The sequence below is a fragment of the Salmo salar genome, chromosome ssa07 (genome assembly GCF_905237065.1).
Source record: "Salmo salar chromosome ssa07, Ssal_v3.1, whole genome shotgun sequence".
Lineage (NCBI taxonomy): Eukaryota > Metazoa > Chordata > Actinopteri > Salmoniformes > Salmonidae > Salmo > Salmo salar.
In genome coordinates, this window is record NC_059448.1 from 59,166,082 (window position 1) to 59,189,246 (window position 23,165).

General features: G+C 41.7%; 1 protein-coding gene across 1 annotated transcript in view; it reads left to right on the forward strand.

Moving 5' to 3' along the window:
- The first annotated feature begins 1,540 nt into the window (after positions 1–1,540).
- LOC123743797 (globoside alpha-1,3-N-acetylgalactosaminyltransferase 1-like) overlaps positions 1,541–23,165 on the forward strand; it is a 30,110-nt gene continuing 8,485 nt past the window's right edge. The window contains exons 1-4 of the mRNA XM_045722389.1: positions 1,541–1,575; positions 2,331–2,465; positions 21,872–21,910; positions 21,994–22,053. Coding sequence (XP_045578345.1) covers positions 2,425–2,465; positions 21,872–21,910; positions 21,994–22,053 — 140 coding nt within the window. The 5' untranslated portion in view covers positions 1,541–1,575; positions 2,331–2,424. The remainder of the gene's footprint in view (positions 1,576–2,330; positions 2,466–21,871; positions 21,911–21,993; positions 22,054–23,165) is intronic.

Here is a 23,165-nt window from a genome sequence, read left to right on the forward strand (position 1 = left end):
CACACTTCACCGTAGGGATGGTGCCAGGTTTCCTCCAGACGTAACACTTGGCATTCAGGCCAAAGAGTTCAGTCTTGGTTTCATCAGAACAGAGAATCTTGTTTCTCATGGCCAGAGTCCTTTAGGTGCCTTGTGGAAAACTCCAAGTGGGCTGTCATGTGCATTTTACTGAGTCGTTGCTTCCGTCTGGCCACTCTACCATAAAGGCCTGATTGGTGCAGTGCTGCAGAGATGGCTGTCCTTCTAGAAGATTCTGCCATCTCCACAGAGGAACTCTGGAGCTCTTTCAGAGTGACCATTGGGTTCTTGGTCAAGTCCCTGATCAAGGCTTTTCTCCCCCGAATGCTTAGTTTGGCCAGGCGGCCAGCTCTACGAAGAGTCTTGGTGGTTCCAAACTTCTTCCATTTAAGAATGATGGAGGCCGCTGTGTTCTTGGGGACTTTCCCACATCTGTTCCTCGACACAATCCTGTCTCGGAGCTCAACGGACAATTCCTTCCACCTCGTGGCTTGGTTTTTGCTCTGACATGCACTGTCATTTTCATTATCAGTTTTTGCACTGACATGCACTGATATCATTTTCAAATAACTGAAAGTGAGAGGTTGTAATCTGAACAAAGGAAAAAAGGCCATTCTTGAACATGGGGTGAGACATTCTTACTAATCTGCCAGAGAACCAGTTTGGATTTAAATATAACTTGTGTGACTGAAGCCTTTAGTGAGAGGTCTAATGCTTTAATATTTAATCATTTCTGCCCTCCGAATTCATATTCATTATATAAATAGGCCCGTTTAATTTTGACTAACTTGCCGTTCCAAATAAAATGGAATATTTTTTGCTCATATAATTAAAAAATAAACACGCTGGTAGGTGTAGGCCATGAGGAAATAGGTAAACTGCAGTAGGACTATTGAGTTAATTAGGGTGCTTTTTCCACAAATATGCACATATTTTCCTTTCCATGGTAGCTAGCTCTTATCTACGGTGTATTTGGAAAGTATTCAGACCCCTTCCCTTTTTCCACATTTTGTTACGTTACAGCCTTATTTTAAATGGATTGAGTAATTCTTTGTCTCATCAATCGACACACAATACCCCATAATGACAAAGCGAAAACCGACATCAATCATAGACAACCTCGAATTTTGTCTTAATTAACATAACTTGAGCCCACAGCCACTGGAGGACACACCCCTACCTAATTACCCACCCCCCAAATCAGTTCTCCACAAACCTCATGTTTACATCCATCCATGGGTGAAACCACGTGGATAAATTATTTTTTAAAGCAAACTAGATTGACTCCAATCCTATTCTTCCACTCTCCACCTTGTTTTCCTGCTAGAACTGTCCGCAGCTTATTTTGTTTTTATATAAAGGATTATCCAAAGTACCAATATAAAAAAGGTTCTCCACAGCCCAAAAAAGGTTTCCCTTACAGTGAAGTTAAAACCCCTTTTTGGTACTAGCACCTTTTTTTGAGAGAGCAATAACATCAGCCCATATCTTCATTAACTAATGAATTACATTTTGTTCTCCAAGGCTATTGTACAAGCAGCCCAGTGTCTTGGTGGGGTGAGTAGTGTTATCTTATGTTAGTTACTTATCATTGTTAACTTCCACATCAGCGTGTAGCCTAGTATACCACACATCTTTTCAAGGACCTTTATTTGAAAAACTATTGAGATCATAATCAGTACAACACATTCCAGCTTGATCTGTATATCTGTAAACATTGAGATCATAATCAGTACCACACATTCCAGCTTGATCTGTATATCTGTAAACATTGAGATCATAATCAGTACCACACATTCCAGCTTGATCTGTATATCTGTAAACATTGAGATCATAATCAGTACCACACAGTCAGGCTTGATCTGTATATCTGTAAATATTGATATCATAATCAGTACCACACAGTCAGGCTTGATCTGTATATCTGTAAATATTGATATCATAATCAGTACCACACAGTCAGGCTTGATCTGTATATCTGTAAACATTGAGATCATAATCAGTACAACACAGTCAGGCTTGATCTGTATATCTGTAAACATTGAGATCATAATCAGTACAACACAGTCAGGCTTGATCTGTATATCTGTAAACATTGAGATCATAATCAGTACAACACAGTCAGGTTTGATCTGTATATCTGTAAACATTGAGATCATAATCAGTACAACACAGTCAGGCTTGATCTGTATATCTGTAAACATTGAGATCATAATCAGTACAACACAGTCAGGTTTGGTCTGTATATCTGTAAACATTGAGATCATAATCAGAACAACACAGTCAGGCTTGATCTTGTTCTGTTTCTTTAGTCGTACTGATGTGGTGGCAGTCACCCCATGGTTGGCACCCATCGTCTGGGAAGGAACCTTTGACCCTGACCTCGTCGACATAATCTACAAGTCCATGAACCTCACCATAGCAACAACAGTGTTTGCCGTTGGAAAGTGAGTAGCCTACAACTTTTCCCAAATATTCAAAAGGGAAATTAAACTATCAATATTTTTATAACACTGAAACTACACCGAGTGTACAAACATTATGAACACGTGCTTTCTCCATAACAGACTGACTAGGTGAATCCAGGTGAAAGCTATGATCCCTTATTGATGTCACTTGTTAAATCCACTTCGATCAGTGTAGACGAAGGAGAGGAGACAGGTTAAAGAAGGATTGTTAAGCCTCAACACATTCCGATGGTGAATGGGCAAGACAACAAAAAACCACTCAGTGTATGAGGACATAACCAGCTAATGTCACATGGCAGGTAATACAATATCATGATGTCATGATTCACAGCTTGGCTAATATTTGAATAACTGTACTACTTTGTTTATTTCTTGGTAGACTGTAATTTCTGTTCAGAAACGGTTGAGTATGTCCTATACAGTCCTATGAGAATGACCATACAGTTACAGAGGGTTTCTGGCATCAGAATCGCAGGAGCCTGTTACTGCCATTGTGCACTTGAGCAAGGCACCTTAAACCCTTATGTTATGTACAGGTAACTGACAAAATAGTGGAAAACACTAGTAAATGAGGGATACAAAGTATATTGAATGTAGGTGCTTCCACACAGGTGTGGTTTCTGAGTTAATTAAGCAATGAACATCCCATTATGCTAACGGTCATGTATAAAAAGGCTGGGCTGACCATTATTTCAGTCATTCTTTTTGCTACCATGGCTATGCCCCCAGATCAACAATGCCCCCATTTACAGGGCACAAGTAGTCACCTAAGGGTTTGATGAGCATGAAAACGATGTAAACCATATGCCAGTCACCAGATCTCAATCCAAATGAGCCTGAGATAGTGTTTCCACCACCATCAACAAAACACCAAATTATCCCTCCGATAGAGTTTCAGACACTTGTAGAATCTTTGCCAAGGTGCATTAGAACTGTTCTGGTGGCTGGTGGTGGACCAAGGTGGCTGGTGGTGGCTCATGGTGGCCCAAGGTGGCTGGTGGTGGCCCAATGTGGCTGGTGGTGGCCAAAGGTGGCTGGTGGTGGCCAAAGGTGGCTCGTGGTGGCCCAAGGATGCTGGTGGTGGCCCAAGGTGGCTGGTGGTGGCCCAACTCTCTATTAAGTACCCTTTATGTTGATGTTTCCTATATTTTGTCAGTTACCTGTGTGTCTTTAAATTCTGACAGATACTTCCGCTTTCTCCAAGATTTCCTGGAGACAGCAGAGAAGCACTTCATGGTCGACTTCAACGTGCGCTACTATGTTTTCACTGATCGTCCCGACGATGTTCCATCAGTGAACATGTCCCAGGGGAGACATTTGAGTGTGATCCAGGTCCCAGGTTCAAACCGCTGGCAGGAGATATCTGGTTGCTGTGATTCACCCATGGTTTTACCAGGCGACCCGTGACCGCTTCACATATGAACGGCATCCAGCCTCGACAGCCTACATCCCCATGGATGAGGGAGACTACTACTACGCCGGGGCTGTGTTCGGAGGGTCCGTGGAGGATGTGTACACACTAACAAAGGTTTGTCGGAACCAGCTTGAAGAGGACGCGAGGAATTCCATCGAGGCTGCCTGGCAGGAGGAGAGTCACCTCAACAGGTACCTGCTTTACAACAAGCCCAGCAAGCTGTTGTCTCCAGAGTACCAGTGGGATGACAAGAAGACCAAAACCAATGAGGTCAAAGTCATTCGCTTCTCTTCTGTCATTAACCTCTCTAGGGTAGGTGGCACCAAATCGTCCCACCTACGTAACAGCCAGTGTAATCCCGTGGCGCGTTATTCAAAAACCTCAAAAATGCAAAAACTTCAATTTTTCAAACATATGACTATTTTACACCATTTTAAAGACAAGACTCTCGTTAATCTAACCACACTGTCCGATTTCAAAAAGGCTTTACAACGAAAGCAAAACATTAGATTATGTCAGCAGAGTACCCAGCCAGAAATAATCAGACACCCATTTTTCAAGCTAGCATATAATGTCACATAAACCCAAACCACAGCTAAATGCAGCACTAACCTTTGATGATCTTCATCAGATGACAATCCTAGGACATTATGTTATACAATACATGCATGTTTTATTCAATCAAGTTCATATTTATATCAAAAACCAGCTTTTTACATTAGCATGTGACTGCCGGTGAATTTACTAAATTACTCACGATAAACGCACAACAAAAAGCACAACAATTATTTTAAGAATTATAGATACAGAACTCCTCTATGCACTCGATATGTCCGATTTTAAAATAGATTTTTGGTGAAAGCACATTTTGCAATATTCTCAGTAGCTATTTAGACACCCAGCAAGTTTAGCACTCATCAAAGTCAGATTTACTATAAGAAAAATGTTATTACCTTTGCTGTCTTCATCAGAATGCACTCCCAGGACTTCTACTTCAATAACAAATGTTGGTTTGGTTCAAAATAATCCATAGTTATATCCAAACAGCGGTGTTTTGTTCGTGCGTTCAAGACACTATCCGAAAGGGTAAATAAGGGTGACGAGCATGGCGCAATTCGTGACAAAAAAATCTAAATATTCCATTACCGTACTTCGAAGCATGTCAACTGCTGTTTAAAATCAATTTTTATGCCATTTTTCTCATAAAAAAGCGATAATATCCGACCGGGAATCTGCGTTTAGGTAAACAGACGAAAGAAAATAAAGCATTTGGTCAACTCGGGCACGCGCCTAAGCCCATAGTACTCTGATTGGCCACTTGCCAAAAGCGATAATGTGTTTCAGCCAGAGGCTGCCTCGATATCGTTCAGCTTTTTCCCGGGCTCTGAGAGCCTATGGGAGCCGTAGGTAGTGTCACGTTAGAGCAAAGATCCTCAGTCTTCAATAAAAAGAGCCAAGATGAAACACAACTTGTCAGACAGGCCACTTCCTGCATGGAATCTTCTCAGGTTTTGGCCTGCCATTTGAGTTCTGTTATACTCACAGACACCATTCAAACAGTTTTAGAAACTTTAGGGTGTTTTCTATCCAAAGCCAATAATTATATGCATATTCTAGTTACTGGGCAGGAGTAGCAACCAGATTAAATCGGGTACGTTTTTTATCCGGCCGTGTCAATACTGCCCCCTAGCCCCAACAGGTTAAAAACTATGCTGAAATTCGTCCCAATGTATAGGACTAAGAATTGGATATTCAACCGGCCGAAAAAAAACTTTATTGATTATGGTGAATGTCAGGTTAATTTCAAGTATTGCTTCACTGAGGTTTGGGTTAAGGTTAGGGAAAGGCATAAAATGTCTCATTGGGTATACAGATGTCTGGCGCCATTCATTTTCTGTTGGTGAAATACATACACTTTGTTTTATACCCTGATGAAGACAGCTTGGCTGTCGAAAGGTTCGATATTACATTTTTGCATCTGAGCTCCTAGAGTGTGCGGCTCTCCTTTATTTTCATGAAATATATACTCTAACATAAAACTACCATTTTTAATGTACTATATATATCAGTCACTGTTGTAGTTTAGGGATAATAACATTCTTCACTTATAGGAAAATATATATTTTTTATTACCTTATTCATCCTGTATTCTGTAGACTATCTATTGTGTATGTTGATTATTGGGAAAAATCTCAAATGTTTTTTTTTTTTAAATACGATTATGTGTATTTTTCTTGAAATAAATATTTAACCGCTTTCAGAATGTTTGTGTTATTTCACTACTTGTTATATTTTCTATAGCCTAACTAAAATCAACATCTCCCCTGTTACAACGATATGCGGTGTATGAGTAACAAACCAGTGGTTTAGTGGAGAAATAGGGAATGTTAAATGGATTCCATCTATAGATTTGTACATCAGACAAGACACAGTGGTGGACTGAATTTCCATTAAGAAAAACTTCAGCATAATGTCAAAGTGGACCTGGCATTCCTGTCCAGAAACAACCCCTAACCACAATACATATACTGTAAACTGTAAGAAAACAAAGAAAAATACCCTTTTAAAAAGGTAATATGGAGGATTCCCTTCCTTGTGTAAAAACATCCTGCCAATGTCAAGGCAAAAGGGAAAATCCTTCAATTCAAGTCATACCATCTAATCAATGTTATGTGAGGGATAATCAACCAGGGGCTATGGGTTCAATGGAAAATAATGAACGACGTGGAAGGTGCCTTCCGTGACCCGCTTGAGGATTAGATTTGACAATGTAAAAACACAATACAACCACAGATGTATAAAATCCATTTAAAATGATTGAAGATGACAAGTTAAAATTGAAAATACATAAAAACCAAATACGTACACAAAATTATAATATGAAAACAAATAGTTTCATTAATACTACATTGAACAAAAAATATCAACTCAACATGCAACAATTTAAAAGATTTTACTGAGTTACAGTTCTTATAAGGAAACCAGTCAATGTAAATTCATTCATCAGGCCCTTATCTATGGATTCAACATGACTGCAAATACAGATATGCATCTGTTGGTCAAAGATAACTTTAAAAAAGGTATGGGTGTGGATCAGACAGCTAGTCAGTATCTGGTGTAACCATCATTTGCCTCACACATCTCCTTCGCCTAGAGTTGGTCAGGCTGTTGATTGTGGCATGTGGAATTCTGTTGATGCAAAGCATCCCAAAACATGCTCACTGATTGACATATCTGGTGAGTGTGCAGGCCATGGAAGAATTGAGACATGCACAGCTTCCTGGAATTGTGTACAGATCCTTGCGACATGGGGCCGTGCATAATAATGTTGAAACATGAGGTGATGGCGGCGGATGAATGGCACGACAAGGGGCCTCAGGATCTCGTCAAGGTATCTCTATGCATTCAAATTACCATTGATAAAATGCAATTGTGTTCATTGTAGTTTATGCCTGCCCATACCATAACCCCCCTGCCACCGTGGGACACTCTGTTCACAACGTTGACATCAACAAACCACTTACCAATACGACACCAAACACGCTGTCTGCCATCTGCCCGGTACAGTTGAAACCAGGATTCATCTGTGAAGAGCACATTTCTCCAGCTGCCAGTGGCCATTAAAGGTGAGCATTTGTCCACTGAAGTCAGTTACAATGCCGAACTGCAGTCAGGTCAAAATACCGGCGAGGTCGACGAGCACGCAGATGAGCTCCCCTGACGCGGTTTCTGACAGTTTGAGCACAAATTCTTTGGTTGTGCAAACCCACAGTTTCATCAGCTGTCCGGGTGGCTGGTCTCAGATGATCCAGCAGGTGAAGAAGCCGGATGTGGAGCTCCTGTGCAGGTGTGGTCAGACATGTTCTACAGTTGTGAGACCTGTTGGATGTCCTGCCAAATTCTCTAAAATGACATTGGAGGTGGCTTATGGTTGAGAAGTTTACATTAAATTATCTGGCCACAGCACTGTTGGACATTCCTGCAGTCAGCATGACAATTGCATGCTCCCTCAAAACTTAAGACGTCTGTGGCTTTATGCTGTGTGACAAATCTGCACATTTTAGAGTGGCCTTTTATTGTCCCCAGCAGAATGTACACCTGTATAATGATCATGCTGTTTAATCAGCTTCTTGATATGCCACACCTGTCAGGTGGATGGATTATCTTGTCAAAGGAGAAATGCTCACTAACAAGGATGCATATAAATTTGTGCACAACATGTTGAGAGAAATAAGCTTTTTGTGTGTATGGAACATTTCTGGGATCTTTGACTTTACATGTTGTGTTTATATTTTTGTTCAGAATATTATACTTTCTCTTAGCCTGTTCTGTCTTAAAACATTCCTTAAGGCTTGCCTTATAACTTAATAACTTATGGATGGATTTTGATCTGTTTTGGTACACAACTCCATTCCTCTGCACAAGTGTTAAGGAAATAGCTTTTTCCAGCCAGGCTCCTATAGTGCAGCGGTCTGATATTGGAAACACTGGCTCTGGTGTGATGGCTATGAGAGTCTGTAATGAAATTAAAATAACCAGACAGGTAACTGTCACAGGATCCAACGAAAGTGCCGCCCCTCGGCGGTCGTCGTTGCCGGCCTATTAGCTGCCACCGATAGTTGTTTCTGTGTCTTTTGGTTTTGTCTGTCTGTTCCACACCTGTTTTGTGTCTGTCATTAGTGGGGCCTTATTTAGTGTGTGTTTTCAGTTGGGGTTTTGTGCGGGATTGTTTATTGTCCACTCAGGACGGTGGGACGTGATTTGTACATTTTCACTGACAGTTTTGTCAGAAGATTTACCGGGCTGCGCCCCTTGCTTTTTGTGCCGTGTGATAATATTTTTCGTGTTTTATGGGAATGTGTTTTTCCCAGGCAGACTGTATGTAGCGCCCTGTGCCTTACGGCCTTTTGTGTCTGTCGATTTATTAAAAGACACTCACCTCCAGCACCTCTGTCTCCTGCATCTGATTCCGCCTCTACACTAGTCCAAGTCAGTCGTGACAGAATCCCGCACCATCACCTATGGAGTCAGCAGGAGCAGAAGCGCCATCCATGGCTGAGCAGGTCTCCCAACATGCCAGCCTCCTTCACCGCCTAGGCTCGGCCATGGATCAGGTGTTGGCCCGGTTGGAGAGCTGGGAGAGAGGTGCCTCCCCAGCCAGACCAGCTCCGGTCCCTCACCCTGCGCCCCTACCCACACCCACTGAAGCGGGTGCCGGCGGGATCCGGATTTCACCTCCCAGGGAGTTCGATGGGACGGCCGCTGGGTGCAAGGGGTTCCTGCTCCAACTAGAACTGTACCTGGCGACCGTCCGCCCCCCTCCCTCCGACGAAGAGAGGGTGAGCGTCCTCGTCTCGTGCCTCACGGGTCGAGCCCTGGAATGGGCCAATGCGGTCTGGGATGGTCCAGACTCGGCCCGGGGTGACTACCCTGAGTTCACCCGCCGCTTCCGGGCGGTTTTCGATCATCCCCCGGAGGGCAGGCGGCGGGTGAGCGACTATTCCATTTGAGACAGGAGATGAGGAGAGCTCAGGATTTCGCATTGGAATTCCGGACTCTCGCCGCTGGATCGGGGTGGAACGAGCAGGCCCTGATAGACCACTATAGGTGGGGACAACACCTCCACTCTGGACCAACTGGTGGATTTGTCCATTAGATTGGACAACCTGCTGGCTGCCCGGGGACGTTCCAGTCGGGGCCTGTTCGTTCCGCCTCCCAGTCCTCCCGCTCCACAGCCCATGGAGATTGGGGGGGCTTCATTGAGGAGGACCGGAGGGGGGGTCTCTCCTGCACCCGATATGGGCGCAGAGGACACACTGTGGACCAGTGCTGGAGAGGTCCCTCCGGGAGTTCGGAGTGCAGGCAGAGCACTACTTCGACCCCCCAGGTGAGTCCGCACCAGCCACACCCAGAGCCCCCTGTCGACCACTTGTACACCTCCATTTTTTTTTCCTACTTTTTCCCCTCACTTCCAGTATAAGGCGCTAGTCGATTCAGATACAGCTGGGAGTTTTATGGACCGTGGGTTAGCTAAGAGGTTAGGGATTCCCCTGGTTCAGCTGGACCACCCCTTCCCCATGCACGCCCTAGATAGTCGACCGCTAGGGTCAGGCCAAGTAGGGGAGGTCACCGTGCCACTGGTTATGCAGACGTGGGGGGGTCATGAGGAGCGTATCAGCCTGTTCCTCATTGACTCCCCAGCGTTTCCGGTGGTACTGGGAATCCCCTGGCTAGCCACACACAACCCCCAGATTTCGTGGGGGCAGAGGGCTCTGACGGGGTGGTCGAGGGAGTGCTCAGGTAGGTGCATAGGAGTTTCCATCGGTGTGACTACGGTGGAGAGTCCAGACCAAGTCTCCACCGTGCACATTCCCTCAGAGTATGCCGATTTGGCTATCGCTTTCAGTAAGACGAAGGCCACTCTATTACCCCCCCATCGACGAGGGGATTGTGCGATAAACCTCCAGGCCGACGCGGTTCTTCCTAGGAGTCACGTGTATCCTCTGTCTCAGGAGGAAACAGTGGCTATGGATACATACGTCACTGAGTCCTTGAGACAGGGATACATTCGGCCCTCTAAGTCCCCCATCTCCTCGAGCTTCTTTTTTGTGAAGAAGAAGGAGGGAGGTCTGCGCCCGTGCATTGACTATAGAGGTCTAAATGCTATCACAGTGGGTTTCAGTTACCCGCTACCTCTCATTGCTACGGCAGTGGAGTCATTTCACGGGGCGCGCTTCTTCACGAAATTGGATCTCAGGAGTGCGTATAACCTGGTGCGTATCTGAGATGGAGACGAGTGGAAAACCGCATTTAGTACCACATCGGGCCATTATGAGTACCTCGTCATGCCGTATGGGTTAAAGAACGCTCCCGCTGTCTTCCAATCCTTTGTGGACGAGGTCCTTAGGGACATGCTCGGGCAGGGTGTGGTGGTGTACATCGATGACATCCTGATCTGCTCCGCCACACGTGCCGAGCATGTGTCCCTGGTGCGTAAAGTGCTTGGGCGGCTGCTGGAGCATAACCTATACGTCAAGTCTGAGAAATGTGAGTTCTTCAAACGAGCCGTCTCATTTCTAGGATATCGCATTTCCACCTCGGGGGTGGAGGTGGAGTGTGACCGTGTGACGGCTGTGCGTAATTGGCCAACCCCAACCACTGTGAAGGAGGTGCAGCGGTTCTTGGGGTTCGCTAATTATTATAGGAAGTTTATCCGGGGTTTTGGCCAGGTGGCAGCTCCCATTATCTCACTGATGAAGGGGGGCCGGTGCGGCTACGATGGTCAGCAGAGGCGGACAGAGCCTTCCATCGTCTGAAGGTTCTGTTTACCAATGCACCTGTCCTGGCGCAGCCGGACCCCTCTTTTCCATTCATAGTGGAGGTGGACGCGTCCGAGGCTGGGGTAGGAGCTGTGCTATCGCAGCGCTCGGGCGTTCCTCCGAAGCTCCGCCCATGTGCGTTCTTTTCTAAGAAGCTGAGCCTGGCGGAGCGCAACTATGATGTGGGGGACCGGGAGCTGTTAGCCGTGGTCAGGGCTTTGACGGTGTGGAGATATTGGCTTGAGGGGGCACGTCACCCTTTTCTCATCTGGACCGACCACCGTAACCTGGAGTATATTCGGGCAGCGAGGAGACTTAAGGCACATGAAAGTTCACATGTTCTAGAAGGCATTTCTGTCCCAAAACGCATTTTGATTTAAAAACAAATACATGTTATTAGCAGTGACACGGGACTTACGCCTAGTTTCTTGAAACAAGTCACATATAAGTATTGTTGGATTTGTTTAATGTATATAGGTGTTTATAGATATTAAATGACGAAGTAGTTGTTTTGTAGTTTGTGATACAGGTGTTGTTGATGTAGTTTTTTACACTGTAGTTTGTGAAAGTGGTGTGGAGTGATTATGAAATGTTTTGGGATATACCCCACTCTACACTAATCTTTAGATTCATGTTTTTAAACAACTCATAATATTTGAAAGCATGTATACAACTAGTATTATTTAAGAATCAGAATAACTGACAAATATACACTGCATTCAGAAAGTATTCAGACCCCTTGAGTTTTTCAATATTTAGTTACGTTACAGACTTATTGTCAAGTCATTTTCTTGAATCCTACCATCATAGTCTAGTACACGTTGAATGAAGATGATTAGACTACTCATGTTTCTACTACGTGACTATGTTTACGCTCTCACTACAGAACATATTAATTATAGGACCTTTATGCCCTCACGCTAGTCCCCAAACAGGAAAACGGCATGTCAGGCTACTAAATGAAATAATGACATATCAGATGAATGTTTTTAAAAGGTATTGGTGAAAGTAATCCAAAAAAGTAATCAGATTACATTACTGATTTTGAGTAATCCCAAGGATTACTTTACTGTTTACTTTATTGTTCATGTTATTACAATCAATATTATATGAACCATTTATTAGCAGCTTGTAAACAAAGCTGCTGTGCTTAACTCACAAAAACTTCATTTTTCATCACTTTGAAGTGACGCAAATGGCAAATGAAGCCTTCCATTTTGAGATATATTAAACAACTTATTTTTAACCAAAATAATTTGATACAGTTACTAAAAGATCTGAACATCTTCATTGGTAGATGTTATATCTGCCCTGATTTCATGTTTTGAATAGCAGATTAATATACAAAGAGCTAATACCCTCTACGTGTTGGGAAAGTGGTCAACATTTCAGTTGTTTTAAAAAGTGGAAAGCAAATAGAGTTGATGTAGTTACTAAAACATCTGTATGGTTTGATTCTGGTTGGCTTCTAAACCGCTTCTACCCCCAAGCCATAAGACTCCTGAACAGCTAATCAAATGGCCACCCAGACTATTTGCTTGCCCCCCCCCCCCCTTCACCGTTGCTGCTACTCTGTTATTATCTATATAGCCACTTTAAGAACTCTACCTACATGTACATAATTACCTCAATTACCTCGACACCAGTGCCCTCTCATTTTGTCACATTGTACCGGTACACCCTGTATATAGCCCCGCTATTGTTATTTACTGCTTGTCTTTAATAATTTGTTTTTCTTATCTTTTACTTTTTTTTAGGGATTTTCTTAAAACTGCATTGTTGGTTAAGGGCTTGTAAGTAAGCATTTCACTGTAAGGTCTACACCTGTTTTCGGCGCATGCAACAAATACAATATGATTTGAATGTTCCGATTTCATATTTGAATAGCAGAGAAGTAGACTAAGATTGCATAGGCTTTGTCTCCCCAGCCCAGGGGCCAGACCAAAAATGTGTCCACTTCGGGGTGGCAAAGGTTTGATGGTATTACATTTCCCCCCACAAGGCATTGATCAAATTGATATTTACATAAAAATGGGTTGCTTGGCTCCTGGATGCGTCTAGACATTATTTACACATTCTTCTAGCCTAGCATTTGTTGGGGTTTGTCTAAATCTTAGTGCTTGCCTCTCCAACCTGTGAACTACAGTGGCTTGTGAAAGTATTCACCGCCATTGGCATTTTTCCTATTTTGTTGCCTTACAACCTGGAATAAAAATGTACTTTTTGGGGGGTTTGTATCATTTGATTTTCACAACATGCCTACCACTTTGAAGATCAAAATATTTTTTATTGTGAAACAAACTAGAAATAAGACAAAAACAGAACTTGAGCGTGCATAACTATTCACCCCCAAAATGCAATACTTTGTAGAGCAACTACAGCTGCAAGTCTTTTGGAGTATGTCTCTATAATCCTGGCACGTCTAGACACTGGGATTTTTGCCCGTTCTTCAAGGCAAAACTGCTCCAGCTCCTCAAGAAGAATGGGTTCCGCTGGTATACAGCAATCTTTAAGTCATACCACAGATTCACAATTGGATTGAAATCTGGGCTTTGACTAGGCCATTCCAAGACATTTACATTTTTCTGGCCACTCTTCCATAAAGCCCAGCTCTGTGAAGTGTACGTCCTAAAGTGGTCGGATGGACAAATACTCCAGTCTCTGCTGTGGAGCTTTGCAGCTCCTTCAGGGTTATCTTTGGTGCCTACTACCGAAACCAAACGTGTGCAACGAATGTATTAGGGACTTGTGTTCTATTGTATAAAATGCTTTACAAAAGTTGAGGAATATTATAATACTGTCGGAGTCAACTGAATCAGCGCGAACAATCAAGTCTAAAACTAAACTAACGTTACAGCTGATGTGGCGACATTTCATGAAACCAATTTGGGTTTCATTAATAAGGTGGTTTTTGGCCCATTTTAAGTCTATTAGCTTATGCTAAAATTATCAGTTTATAAACTGTATTAAATAATCTAATAGGTCTCCAATTATCTATGAAAATGGGATCTTTATCAGGTTTTGGTATTAAGGAAATAATCCCTTGTTTAATGATAGTAACCAGCTCACCCTTAGCAAGGCATTCTTGGAACATGTTGAATATGGGTCCCTCTAAATGTTCCCAAAAGTGTAAATGAAATTCCACAGAAAGACTATCTGTTCCAGGTGCTTTGCCCTTCTTCACAGATTTAAGAGCATAAAAAGGCATTTTAACGTGATAGATTTAGCCGGTGGTAATTTGTGAAATAGACAAATTCTCAGTAAAAGCGGCTGGAATGCGCTTTTAACCAATCAGCATTCAGGATTAGACCCACCCGTTGTATAAATTCATAACATTATCTCGGTGATGTTGTTGACCTTTTGCAGTTTTGTTACTTGGGTCAAGGAACAACACATTTTTGGTGAGTGTCCCTTGGACTGTTTAAAGTGGAACTGACAGCGTTTTAACTACTTTGCAGTCAAAAATATCAAATTCTCAGTTTATGCTCAGAAACCAGGTTTTACAAATAGGTTATATTTGACTCAACATTCCATGACACACATGAAGGCATTGTTTTTGGTCGGCCAAAACATATTGCTATCACAATGTAAATTACAGCTGCCCTGGTACATTGTTCCTGCCTCCATTCGATATATACTGTTTCACTTTCAAAGACTCAATATTTTGGACAGAATTTGACGAATGTAACTAAGGCTGGGAATGTCAATACAATCAAACTAGCAAGGCCAAGGCCAGTGATCACAAGTCAGTTAAAATGTGGCTGATAGGCTAGCGTATCTATTTATGTAGCAAGCTAAAACACAGAGACTGAACTTAGCTAGATAGCTAGCTGCTAGGAGGATGTCATCGGAGGAGTGGGTGAGTGACTGAATGGCTGGTGGCTACAGAGATGGGGATGCAGGTGTCATTTGGTTAGCTAGCAAGACATGTTAATCGTTTAGCTATTCTGAAATTGAACGACTGTTATCCAGTTAGCATATCTCTTGCGTTTTGCAAATTCACTCTTGACTATCTACTTCGATTTCAGAGCACTCTCACCAGAGCGCAAAATAACTGATGAATTTACCAATGCAACACCTGCTGAATATGACTGGTGTCAGTAAATGTAGGCAATGAAAGTAAGTTAGTCACAAACATGCTAAATAACATGCAAACAGCCTAACAAGGGTGTTTGCATTCTGGGGTGAGTCAAAAGGTCAGAGTGAGGTGTTCTCTCATTTGTGTAGCTAGCTAGCCAACTTTTATTTTTTGTTTAACCTTTATTTAACTAGGCAAGTCAGTTAAGAACAAATTCTTATTTACAAGGACGGCCTAGGAACAGTTTGTTAACTGTCTTGTTCAGGGGCAGATTTTTACCTTGTCAACAGATTTTTAACCTTGTCAGCTCAGGGACTTGATCCACCAACCTTTCGGTTACTGGCCCAACACTCTAACCACTAGGCTACCTGCCGCCCAACTTTGGCCAGTTAGCCTGGGTGCTTGGTTGGGACAAGCAGCAGAAGGACGAGGACACTACAATTCCCCGTCGCTTATCAGTGCAGTTTTGACGACCAACTTGCTGAAACAGTTTGAGAGGGTTTATCTAATGTTCCTCCATTAGATTTGAGATAATCTTGCTCTGACTAGCATTAGTTGTTGATCTTGTTGTCGATGTGCATATAGGAAAAGATAGCCTACCTTGTCATGATTGTTTGATCAACAGGACTATAAAAGTTCCCAAATGTAAGAGGACTCCCATGGTATTTACATATTAACAGAAATCCATTCAGGTGTATTTTGTGGCTTTTGGTGAATGTGTTCTATTGATCTAAAGTCGCTCTGTTGCTACTTCCTGTAAACACACAATCCAGTTCATAGTGAATAATGACAGGTCCTACTTCCTGTTAACACACAGTCCAGTTCAAAGTGAATGATGGCAGGCCCTACTGCCTGTTAAAACACAGTCCAGTTCATAGTGAATGATGGCAGGCCCTACTGCCTGTAAACACAGTCCAGTTCATAGTGAATGATGACAGGCCTGTGTGCAAATGGCATGTTTGTATATAGTCCTACTGTAGTTCTGATTGGCTATGGTGCACCAGTCTGCATAGACTCTGGTCCTGGACAAGAAAGATGGTTTATTTACTGCAGTGTCTATTAAATTGTCCAAACGCAAGGCCACTTTCCCACTCTATATTGCTATGGAATTTTCACAAATGACTTACTATACATAATTCCCAAACATTCTATGAATTTATGAAACCGTGAAAATTACCAAATCTAAGTGCTCTCTTGTCAGAAATTCCTGGGTTGTAAATGAACAGATTTTAATATGATTTCATGTTTCTAAAACGCAGTCAGTTCCATTTTAAACCCAGGAAGCAGCCTTTTAATTTGACATTCACCAGCTTTTCAAGCTTAATACTGTCAAAATATATATGGGAATTAGCTTCCAAAGAATGGAGTTTCTCTGAGCAACTATCGTCATTACTGCCGTCACGACCTTTATGTACTTCCAAATAAGGTCTGAATAAAAAGATGCAAGCAACTAAAAAAATGCCTTGTCTGGAAAGAATCTATATTACGTTCTGGGTAGAGCAGGTGGAATGTTATTACGTTCTGGGTAGGGCAGGTGGAATATTATTACGTTCTGGGTAGGGCAGGTGGAATATTATTACGTTCTGGGTAGGGCAGGTGGAATATTATTACGTTCTGGGTAGAGCAGGTGGAATATTATTACGTTCTGGGTAGGGCAGGTGGAATATTATTACGTTCTGGGTAGTGCAGGTGGAATATTATTACGTTCTGGGTAGGGCAGGTGGAATATTATTACGTTCTGGGTAGAGCAGGTGGAATATTATTACGTTCTGGGTAGAGCAGGTGGAATATTATTACGTTCCGGGTAGGGCAGGTGGAATATTATTACGTTCTGGGTAGGGCAGGTGGAATATTATTACGTTCCGGGTAGGGCAGGTGAATTAACTGATTAGATTTTATGTTCCTACACTGTGGTAGGTGATAAAACTGAGATCTTCTTTAATTACGAGATGCTCATGCCTCTGCTCTACCATTAGGAATCGTTGTCACAAAGGCGACAAGCTTAGGTCCAATATAAGCCAATAGAAACGATATCTGGCCATCCAGAAATACGACAATACAAATGTATTTCCCCATTGTAGCGAGTGTGTGGTTTTCGTGACGTTGTCAACTAACCCTAACTATTTGACCGATGTTTGCTGCTCCTCTTTCCTCTTGTATTTCAGCTAGCTATGGCCAGCCTGTCCAACTACGCTGTGCGTATGACACGTCTCAGCGCATGTATGTGATAAAGGAATTTATATGTTTAAAGATAATGACTAAAGTATTCCACCCTGAAACCATATAACTGTTGTGTAAATGTATGTGAGACTGTTTCTGCTTGGAACAGATTAGCACGTTGTGAAAAAAGTGCCCAAAGGTGGCAGGAGCTAAAATATTTCTTGATTATTATGTCCACGATAATACATTTAACATAACCCCAATGATAGGTTTCAGTCCGTGAATGTAGGACTTGTAAGATGTGTTGTTTTTGACTATGTTCCCCGCTGGTGTGCACTCAGAATGGTGTGTCGTTGGGTCAAAGGAGAGATGAGGAGATGCAGCCCTTGTACACTGAACAAAAATATAAACGCAACATGTAAGGTGTTGGTTCCATGAGCTGAAATAAAAGATCCCAGAAATGTTCCATATGCACAAAAAACGTATTTCTCTCCAATGCTAGACTCAAATGTGGTTACATCCCTGTTAGTGAGCAGTTCTCCTTTACCGAGATTACACATCTACCTGACAGGAGTGGCATATCAAGAAGCTGATTAAACAGAATGATCGTTACACAGGTGCACCTTGTGCTGGGGACAATAAAAGGCCACTATAAATTGTGCAGTTTTGTTACACAACACAATGCCACAGATGTCTCAAGTTTTGAGGGGGCGTGCAATTGGCATGTTGACTGCTGGAATGTCCACCAGAGCAGTTGCCAGAGAATTTAATGTTTATTTCTCTTCCATAAACCACCAACTGGCCTCACTACCGCACAACAATGTGTATGGTGTTATGTGTGCAAGCGGTTTGCTGATGTCAACGTTGTTAACAAAGTGCCCAAAGGTGGCAGTTGGGTTATGGTATGTGTAGGTATAAGCTACGGACAGTGAAAACAATTGCATTTTATCAAAGGCAATTTAAATGCACAGAGGTTCCCTGACAAAATCCTGAGGCCCATTGTTGTGCCATTCAGCCGCCGCCATCACCTCATGTTTCAGCATGATAATGCACGGCCCCATGTCACAAGGATCTGTACACAATTCCTGGAAGCTGAAATTGTCCCAGTTCATCCATGGCCTGCATACTCACCAGACATGTCACCCGTTGAGCATGTTTGGGATGCTCTGGATTGACATGTGTAACAGATGTTAAACGTACTCTCCTTGTGTTGTGTTTTGTTCAAATAAATCACCCCAGCCAGTGGTCCCAGTTGAGCATTATTTATTATCTGTTGTTAAATAGGAAACAGCATGTTAGTTGTGCCGGGCTTAATGATGTTGATGGCTGTCGATGGTAAAATCTGTAGCATGAAAACAACTGTGTTAGCAGTGGGCTTATGTGACCATTACATCGGTGCATGCTAGCATGCTAGCTAACACACTTAAATACAGCAATCATATACCAAAGAACATCCCAGAAAGCCCCTCAATCCCTAACAGGTACCATATACCCACACATGTATAAATCAGCAATGTACAGCAACCTTGTAAACAAAATGTTAAAATGCACCAATAGAAAACCAGTATTCAGAACGTGACCCCTTGCATCACATTTTCATACTGGCGAGACCTGATGTTCGCTATCTCCCCTAATCTGCAAGTGGGGCCAATAACAACACGCCTTATTGTCATCGGAATTGAACCAACCAATAAGAATGCTTGAACATTAAATACACCTTTCTTTAAAGGCAAGTGGCAACACAACCAGCCCTGTTACACGTCACCCATTGAGCATTTTTGGGATGCTCTGGATCAATGTGTACGACAGCATGTTCCAGTTCCCACCACTATCCAGCGTCTTCGCACAGCCATTGATTAGGGACAAATTTCTTTCTTTCAATTGACTGATGTCCTTATATGAACTGCAATGTAATGTAGATATTCTTGCATGTTGCGTTTTATATTTTTGTTCTGTGAAATTGTGGATCCTAATAAATAATATAAATATTTATTATTAAATATGAGGCTATCATATTTGACCTTACTTGACTCCATAAAGTCACGGGGTATAAATACTTTCCAAATGCACTGTACTGCTCTGTTCTGTGCTAGCTCTGGTCATGGGCAAAGCTAGCTAGGATTGGCTCACACTAGCTCTGGTCCTGGGCATAGCTAGCTGGGTCTGGCTCACACTACCTCTGGTCCTGTGCATCGCTATCTAGGTTTGGCTCACACTAGCTCTGGTCCTGGGCGTAGCTAGCTGGGTCTGGCTCACACTAGCTCTGGTCCTGGGCGTAACAAGCTAGGTCTGGCTCACACTAGCTCTGGTCTGCGCTATAAATTATAAGTACATAAATGTGCATAAATCAGCATATATTACCTAGCAAGTTAGATACACCAAAACAACGTTCACAGGTTCAGGCTATCCTAACTTTAAATTCTTTAAAACTTGTATCAAACATAACTATATACATTACCAATCAAGTTTGGACACACCTACTCAAATCAAATCAAAACCTAGGAAGAAACCAAGAGAGGAACCAGGCTATGAGGGGTGGCCAGTCTTCTTCTGGCTGTATGAATGAATGTATACTCATTCAAGGGTTTTCCCTTGTCAAGAGTGAGCAAAGCTGTCATCAAGGCAAACTACTGGTGGCTAAGGTGGCTACTTTGAAGAATCTCAAATACCATTACCACAAAATACTTTTAGAGTTAAAGCAAGTCTCATAAATTGTAGTTCATGTACATTTTACCATCTATTTACTATTATTATTATTATTACTGCTGTTGAACAAATGTCCAAAAGGTTTTGTCTTTGAGAAGTTAGGAGGGATGTGATGTTCATGTTAAATGGGTGTCTGCCCCCTTTAAGAGCCCCTGAGACTGGGATAAGGGAGAGATGACCAGATAGAGAAACCTGTATTTGCAAACAAAGGACAGAATGTACATTTCATATCTGACTTTTTAACTTAAAACAAATAACTTTAACTAGGACCTAAGTTCTCGCCAAGGATTGAATTACTGGTGAAAGAGTTATTTAAATGTACACTTGTTGCCAATCCATGGGAGCATCTGCTAAATGACTACATTGTAATGTAAATGTAGTGCTATGTATATAATGTAGGTTATGTATTTGTTGTGTTGTTTCCTGTTTGGTCCCCGAGAAGAGTAGATCATTAGGAATCCTAATTAATACTAAATATGAGGCCTTATTTGACCTTATTTGGTCATATTTGACATTATTTGACTCTACTTTCTTATTTGGATGGATACTACATGTACAAGTGGTTAGGGTTGGTTGGTAAAGGACTCTATTTTCAGGTTATTTCTGGTTTGGGTGTGGGTTACCGTGGTGATGTGTGTATAAGTCCATGGAGGTACAGTTCAAAGGGCTGAGGCTCCTCCTCCTCATTTGACTAGGCGTGCTGATTAGATCCACTAGTTTCATTTGAGATATCTTCATTTGATTGGACATTGCTTCTAGTGTAGGATAAACTAAATATTTGCTGACACTATTGGAAGAACAATGTGTTTCAGTTCAAATGTAAAGCAGTTTGTTCTCCTTATCATTGTTGGAATCTTCTTGCTTCTGGGGTATGTGTTTTTCTATATTTTATGTAATTACTATGCATGTACTATGTGTGTATGTAAATGGTGTTATTTTGGAACAGCTAAATCTGTACTAAATAAATTGAAGTTGAATTAAAGTGATGTTATAGTACAATTTCATGTCAACTAAGTGTACTGAGTAAAGTATACTGACCCACCTAAAAGTGTTTGTAATACCCACCTTATCTACCCACCTTAAACTGTACTTGAAAGATTTTATTTGAGTGTTCTCTATATACATTCGGTGAATTTGTAGTGGCACTGAAAGATAATTGCAAATAGTAATGTCGCTAGCATATCCCATGTACACTAAAGGTGCACTTTATCTAGCTTTGGTGTAATATGTCAGTATACTTTTCATGGTTGTATTTTTATATACTATGCATGTATTTAATGTTACTTAAATGGTGTTACTTTGGGACACCTACATTTAAAGTAGAATTCAAGTAGTGTTTTTGTACTATTTCATGTCAACTAAGTGTACTTTGCGTGCTAATTTGGCCCACCTTAAAGTATACTTGCAATACCCACCTCATAGAGGATCTGAACCAGAAAAACAACTTCACTGGTTGAAATCATCCCGTGGCATCAATATTAGTCAAACATTGATTCAAGGGCCAAAGTTGACTACAAAGTGTAAATAGCATAATTCTGGTCTTAATAAAGATAGTATCTTCCAAAGATTTGCAATATTTAGGGAAAACTATGATGTTCCTAAATCCTTGCATAATGTCAGTCTCTGTAATAGCGTGTGGTTTCATAGCGTAGTGGGCTGAAATGCTTCCATGACAGACTTGAACTGATTCTCTCCTCTCTCCCCAAAGGTATATGGTCTTCAACCACTTCAATGAAAGGCAAAACATGTAAGCTCAAGTTTCTGTTAATTTATTACACCCTAATGAAGCTATAATGTGATGTGGATTTTCTGATTGATTCTTATTCACAGGGTTTGGTTTGACACTTCCAAAATACATATCCCAGTTGATGAGGACCAGAGGAACACCAGGTTAGTTGATATAAACTGAGAAATTCTGGCAACAAGTCATGGTACTTGATACTTTTAATAAACACTCCTTTCTTTTTCCTTAATGTTACCCGTTAGATCATTTTCAGAGATGACATCACTTCTATGGGCTAGGTGGGACGGTAGCGTCCCACCTGCGGGACACGCCAGTGAAATATCAGGGCGGCAAATTGAAAAACAACAAAATGTCATTCAGCTTTCTCAAACATACGACTATTTTAAACCATTTTAAAGATACACGTCTCCTTGATGTAACCACATTGTCCGATTTTAAAAAGGCTTTACAGCGAAAGCAAAACATTAGATTATGTTAGGAGAGTACATAGACAAAAATAATCACACAGCCATTTTCCAAGCAAGGACATGTGTCAATAAAACCCAAAACACAGCTAAATGAAACACTAACCTTTGACGATCTTCATCAGATGACACTCCTAGGACATTATGTTACACAATACATGTATGTTTTGTTCCATAAAGTTCATATTTATATCCAAAAACAGCATTTTACATTGGCGCCTGACGTTCAGAAAATATTTTGCCTCCAATACTGCCGGTGAATCAGCACAGCAATTTACAAAAATTCTCATCATAAACGTTGATAAAATATTAAACTGTTATTCAAAGAATTATAGATGAACATCTCCTTTATGCAACCGCTGTGACAGATTTCAAAAAGGCTTCACGGGGAAAGCACACTTTGCAATAATCTGAGTACTGCGCTCAGAAAAATACACCAGGCTATACAGATACCCGCCATTTTGGAGTCATTTAAAATCATAAATAGCATTAGAAATATTCACTTACCTTTGATCTTCATCAGAAGGCACTTCCAGGAATTCCCAGGTCCACAATAAATGTTGTTTTGTTCGATAAAGTCCATAATTTATGTCCAAATAACTCCTTGTTGTTTGTGCGTTCAGTAAGCTATTCCAAATGTAGGAAGCGCACAGAAAATTTCACAACAAAAAGTTATATTTACGTTCGTTGAAACATGTCAAACGTTGTAAAACATCAATCTTTAGGGCCTTTTTAACCTGTTAGGGCTAGGGGGCAGTATTGACACGGCTGGATAAAAAAACGTACCCGATTTA